We start from the raw sequence: 6,429 nt of genomic DNA on the forward strand, positions 1-6,429 counted from the left end.
CATCGACTTCTTTACATTTAAACACAATAGCACATAATAACTGCAGGGCTCAATATTACAATCTGAAATCCAATATTTAGCACCATCCACTGTGAATCTACTAAATACGAGCATTTTGAGACACGAAATCATCAACTTGCATTTTACACATTATCCACATAAAACCTCAGATTCCATTTATTTCTTCTTTACCATAAACCAAAAGCAATAGATTTAGCCAAACTTTTCCAAATGCGTTATCTTTGCAAACAATTTTGCCAACCCCTAGTTAGACTGGCAATAATCACTTCAAAATACAGTGATGCTCCCTTATATTTAAATATTTTATTTAATCTTTTGGAAGGACAACTTTGACAGCAGTCAACTGTTTTTAATATTTTAAATACTCAGAAAAAAATTCTTCAAAGCTTTAATCATTGAGGCTTGAATCATTTCAGAGCTAGTCACTACTCATTTTTCCAGTGATAATTTTAATGAAACCAATGAATACCTACATCACCAAAGTTTAATTCAAGTTTCCTGTATCAGTCAAAAACACTAGGCTTACTGGAAAGGATTATTTCTTTAGCTTTCTGGTCATTATTTGTGACTGAAACTCCTTACACTTAGTTACCTTGAAACAAAAACAGAAGTTAATTACAGATAAAAGGAATTAGAGACTCTTCTAAACCAAACTACAGATAAAAACTGAGAACTAAATAAAAAAATCAACAAGAATAAAATGCTAGGCTTTAGTCATTTCAAACTTCCTTCTCAATTCTAACAATAAAGCTAGGTGTCAAACGCAAAGCTACTGATTTCAGCTTGAAAAGAAAATGTCTAACGGATGCAACACCTATCGCACACACTCCAAGTTTCACGGTCCCAATTAAGAAACCGTAGAAATATCATTTCAGCCATATTTTGGTCAGGAGAGACAAACTGATGCAGACAGATCGAGACTCCACAGCCTTTGTTCAATAGCTTATGGATGGGCAACTAAATGTGCTACAGGTTGATAAGCATTTACCAGGCTTATGAATGCTGCTTCCAAGCTTGAGAAAGGTACAAGAATTCTACATGCAAATCATCTTGGACAATTTTTATTAAACACCATCGAGCTACACACTCCGAAGGAGAGACCTATTCATCGCTACTATTTATTTCCATGTTTACCTCTCCTCCCCCCCTCAAACCCCCCCCTTCACTTTCTCCTCCCACCCTGTCCCGCCATCTTGGGCCGATAGGAGCAGCCATTACTTAACTAAATGACAGTGCCAACAACTTTCCACACAAATAAACAGAGACTACACCCCGAATCCCCCCTAGCCTCCCCGGTCGGACACACAGGAAACGAGACTCCAAGAAGAAAACACATTCACAAATAACTGCAGGATTTCTGTGGCAGAAAGACCCAAAAAGTAAACAAGTCACCTAACTTCAGGTAAAACACATACCGGTCGAGATGCATGTCAACAGCCCAATGCAAACTCTTCACCGCCCTAAACTACATGCAACTTCCCCCTTCTGGGAGCAGGGACGCAGGAAAGCCCAAAACGTTTGGGTAACACTAGACATTACGAACAACCTGCCTGAAGCAAAAGAATAAAAACCACGGGAGGCAAGTAAGTCAGAAATGTGGGGAAATCTGCACACATTTACGATCCCTTGACACTGAACAAGCACCTAGGAGATCATCGGTCTACCTCCAAAGAGCCGTAAAATGAGAGGCGATTTTGTCGACCCAGCTGAGCTCGGCCCCAAAGCGCTGCTGCCTCTGTTCCTTCAGCTACAAGAGAAGAGAGCGATTTCGCAAGGGTACAAGCGAGGTATCCGACGGTGGGGGGAGAGCAAAGGCAGGAAATAGTTTTCCGGAAGCCCCTCGGCCATCGTTCGTGGCCACAATAAACGCCGGCCGGGCCCCGGGGCCCGGGGAGAGCCGGGCGCCGGCCGGGGAGTCCGTGTCCGCGCTCCGGCTCGCGGGCTGCCTTACCTTGCCCAGTAGGGCCTTCGTCCTGGCGCCATCTTCATGAAACCTCACGAACCCGAAAAGGCGGCTGTGGGGAGAGACACACGCGGCTCGTTAGAGCTCCGGGAACGCCACCGATCTACCCCTGCCCGAGCCCGAGGCCCCGGCGGCGGCTACGGCAAGGAGAGCGCCAAGCCGAGGTGCCCGCCCCGCCGCCGCCAGAGGCAAGCCGCGCTCGGGCCTCCCCGGAAAGCGGCGCCAGCCCGTCCGGAGCCGACCGGGCGGGTGACGGCGGCCCGTACCTGTCCAGTCCGCCGAGCGCCTCCCTCTCCTCGGCTGTCAGGCTGGGGGACGCCTCCTCGCTCTCGCCGCTCGCTTTTCCCGCCGCCATTTTCTTTTCCTCATCACCGAAAGCGGCGGCGGCAGCGGCGGCGGTAGCGAGCGACACTCCGCAGGATTTCATGGAAACGCAGCGAATTCACAACTCCAACGCCGACACCCCCCCGCGGGCCGGGGCCCGCAACGACGCCCCCAATCTCCGCTCGGGACCGGCACACCAACTTTATCGCCGCCTCCTCCTCCGCCGCGGGCGGCAGCGACGAAAAATCCCAACGCGGCGGCGGCGAAGGCGGCGGCGGCAGGGGCTGCGGAGCCCCCGGGTCGGCAGCGGCGGCGGCTCGGCTGTAGGGTCACATCGCGGGGGCGGGCGGGGGACAGCCACAGGCGGGGACGGCGGGAACGGCCGGAGCGCGCGGGGCTGGGGGGCAAGGGGGGGGATTCGTTGGAGACACAAACTTCCCCGGCACCAGCACAAAGTTGTTGTAATTGTGTCACACAGCGAACCCCACGCCGCCGCCGTGACCCCCCCTCCGCGCCCGGCCAGCGCCGCCAATCGGCGCCGCCCGCTCGCCTCACGTGACCTTTGTTGACTCACGTCAGCCGTGGCTCCACTCAACTTGCTAGCTGCCGAGCCCCGCCCACCGAGGCCGCCACCGACGGGGAGCGGGACGCAGGCCAATTCTGGCCGGTGGTTGGCTGCTGGGCCCGTCTGTCGGGGGGGAAGGGTTGTCACCGAGAGGCAGCAAACTGTTAGGTTGTGCTAGTTAAATATACTGGGGCAGAGAATGGAGGGTCCGGGCCGTGTCACCTCGGGAGCCGCGGCGGGATTGGCGGGAGGTGGGGGGGGGGGTGCGTGGGGGGAGGGGAGCGGTGGGGAAGGGCGAGGTCCGGCACCGCCCGCGGCGGGCGTGAGCTGTGAGTGAGGACGCCATGGACGGCCTTTGCCTGCCCGAGAGCTCGGTGATGGGCCGAGACCACGGTCCCCGCAGTCCCGCGCTCCAGGGGTCCCGGGCCTTACAGGGCCTGGTAAAGGTCGCGTCGTCGGGGGGCGGTGCACGGGCCCTGACCTCCGCCCTCCGAAGAAGGCGCGTACTTTTGGCACCGCTGGAAATAATGGCCTCCGCGAGGAGCGAGCTCCGGGAGCGGCTGCTGGCCCCAGCCGGGCGGCTCGGGCGCCGCCCTAAGCCAGGCCTGCGCTCCCTGCCCCGATCCCCTCACTCGCGCGGAAAGTGAAGGGGGAAAGTCCTCCTGACCCCCGGCCGGAGGGAATGAAGAGTCGCCCATGGGGTCTGGCTTGCTGATCTCGGCTCCCCACCGCCGAAGGTCTGTTGGCGGCACTTCGGGGCCAAATTTTCGTGCTACCTGCGTTTTATCGGTAGTTCGTTATGATAGTGTAAAGAAAATAATGACAGTTGTTAAGCAGATCTCCAGAATGTTGGTTTCTGTTGCTGGTCTCAGGGGTTCATTCATGGAAGAGTTGGGGCTGCTTGTGGACAGGCCTAAAGGAAGACAGTGAAGATCCTTATCACAGCTTGTAGCCCAGAAAAAAGCCTTTTCTACCCTCCACAACATGCCTTAGACAACAATAACACTTTCTTGTTCTAACCGTATCTTAGATGTAAATAAAAGTCACTAGTCTGGTTTTCAATCCGAAGTGTAATTGGGAGAAAAAGAAAATATGCCTTCAGTCCGTTACTCTTTTCAAAAGACAAATTTAGTAAGCTATGTCTCATGTAATAGATCTGTTACAAGGCACACCTCCAGTCTTCAGAGATAGGAAAATATCAATTAATGGACATACGAGGACAAGGTTTCCTTTATAAACATGGACTCTTGTCTATTTTTTAATAACACAACCAATAGACAAGATATATTTGACTTGGGTTTCAAAATATAAGGAAGACAATTTAGTGCTGACTCAGTAATGCTAGCAGTATTCAGTAAGAAGCTATAGAAATCCCAGCTGATTTTGCACACAGACACGGTTTTAAATTGTTCCCCTGAGACCAGTACCTAGACTAACAAACTGCAGTTTCATATAGATTATGTTTCATGTTTAATTACTTTCTCTGAAACACCTTTTCCATTCTTTATGGTGTTCCATTTTATTTGAATGAGTATGGAGAGCTGAATGTTTTCTACAGCTAAATTAACACATGCATTGTTAACTTTGTCACACGACCTTCAAAGCCTGGGAGATTTTGACACCAAGATCTTCCCTCTCCACACACACACTTAGACTGGCACAAGCAGATAAAATTCAGCCAGCATTTGGCCATCTTCCTGGAGTTGGCGCCTCTTGACTCAAGCCCTTAAGAATTATAAAGCTACCCACCCCAAATCCCTCAAAACCTTTCCCACCACATAATCATCACTAGCTAATAGCAGAATTGCATTGAGTGGATGCAATGGGTGGTGGTGGAGTCAGGTAGACCTAGATTCAAATCTTTACTGCACAGGCTGTGTGACCTTGGGAAAATTACCCTCTAAGCTTGAAACTACATGTCTAGTCCAACTACAGATATCCATCCTCCATTATGAAGCATGAAACAACTTTTATATAGTAACATCAATCTTTATATCACTATATAATTTTTTAGATCTCAAAAGTTTATAATTTGTCAAGTAAATGTATATACAATAGGTATGAAGCCTCCAAGGTTTAGGTCCTCACTGCAGAAATGGTGAGATAAATGATTGTGTGATTATTTCTATGCAAAGTGAATCTGAAAACCTGTATAGACAGCAGAGAGGTTTAGCCAGAGCATGAATTGTGAAATCATACAGCTCCAGGTTCAAATCCTAACTATACCACTTGATAGCTGGGTGACCTTACACAAGTTAGTCTAGTTTGAGCTTCAGTGCCCTCATCTGTGAAAAAGAAAATATATCCACTTTACAATATTATTTTGAATATTAAATGCCATAAGGTAGGTAAAGTGCTAGATACATAATATACATTCAAAGACCTCAAAGAAAAAAAGAAAGGGAGGAAGGAAGGAAGGCAGGCAGGCAGGCAGACTGGAATTTCTAAAATCCTTTCTTGCTTTCACATTCCGGGTTCTGGATGTATTGATCACCACTCTACCAATCACTGCCTCCTTATCCCTCCCCAAGCTCTCTATAAACCCAACACATAGTTCTAATCCACTTTTTACTTAAGGCATATAATGCCAACATTGCTACATCTCCCCTTTATTCTAAAATTAAACCTCATATCACTTACTACTGATTCTTATTTCATAATTCTAACTTAATACACTAGGAGCAGGGGAGAGTAATTTGAGTTTACCAAGTTAATATGACCAATATATGCATAGATAAATCAACATTTTAAAATTATATAAATTTGTGTCATGCTGAGTCCGATTATGGACTAGTGTATAATTTGTAGTTAATACTTACATAAGTACCACCAATTAATATCAGAGAAGAAGCCCATTCAGTTATAGGAAAACAAATTTAACTTTCAAACAACTAAATACTTAACCTGAAGCATTTAGGAATATGTAATTCATTCATAATGTTAGTGTCATGTAACCCATACAGATAAAAAGTCACACAACAGAGTCATGATTTATCTAGTCTTATAATTAGAACCATACTTTTTTTATATCAAAAAAATTTACCAGCTCTTCTCATACTCACCAGTGTCGTCAAGATTCCCCAACTGATGTCCAAACATGTTGATGACCAAAATAAAAGAGTAAGGGTTGAGGGGCGATAGGGAGCCAAGTAGACATTCAGTTATTACAAAAACTTCAGTGGTCAAAATAGTTTTGAGGGGCGCCTGGGTGGCTCAGTTGGTTAAGCAACTGCCGTCGGCTCAGGTCATGATCCCAGGGTGTGGGGATCGAGCCCCACATCAGGCTCCCTGCTCAGCCAGAAGCCTGCTTCTCCCTCTCCCACTCCCCCTGCTTGTGTTCCCTCTCACGCTGTTGCTCTCTCTCTGTCAATTAAATAAATAAATAAAATCTTAAAAAAAAACCAATCATTTAAAAAAAATAGTTTTGAGACTTCTAGATGAAGTCAAGACCACCTGCACCCACCAGGAACCTAGATTTCTACCCTCACCAGGCTGTAAAGAGATACCTCAAATCACCACCACCACCTCACTGGGGAGGCTGGACTTCCACCCCAAT

The 6,429-nt window shown here is 47.9% G+C and overlaps 1 protein-coding gene across 10 annotated transcripts in view; it reads right to left on the reverse strand.

The window, feature by feature from the left end:
- KDM6A (lysine demethylase 6A) overlaps nucleotides 1-3,067 on the reverse strand; it is a 211,935-nt gene extending 208,868 nt beyond the window's left edge. For 5 of the 10 annotated variants that reach the window (XM_027607533.2, XM_027607529.2, XM_027607532.2 and 2 more), the window contains exons 1-2: nucleotides 2,251-3,065; nucleotides 1,973-2,036 (exon numbers count right to left, since the gene is read on the reverse strand). In XM_027607533.2, the coding sequence (XP_027463334.1) occupies nucleotides 1,973-2,036; nucleotides 2,251-2,411 (225 nt within the window). In that variant the 5' untranslated portion in view covers nucleotides 2,412-3,065. Of the gene's footprint in view, nucleotides 1-1,685; nucleotides 1,741-1,972; nucleotides 2,037-2,250 lie in introns of those variants that run through there. The other 5 variants (XM_027607534.2, XM_027607531.2, XM_027607526.2 and 2 more) reach the window with 4 other exon arrangements.
- Between the last annotated feature and the right edge of the window lie 3,362 nt (nucleotides 3,068-6,429).

The sequence above is a fragment of the Zalophus californianus genome, chromosome X, assembly GCF_009762305.2.
Source record: "Zalophus californianus isolate mZalCal1 chromosome X, mZalCal1.pri.v2, whole genome shotgun sequence".
NCBI classification, from domain to species: domain Eukaryota; kingdom Metazoa; phylum Chordata; class Mammalia; order Carnivora; family Otariidae; genus Zalophus; species Zalophus californianus.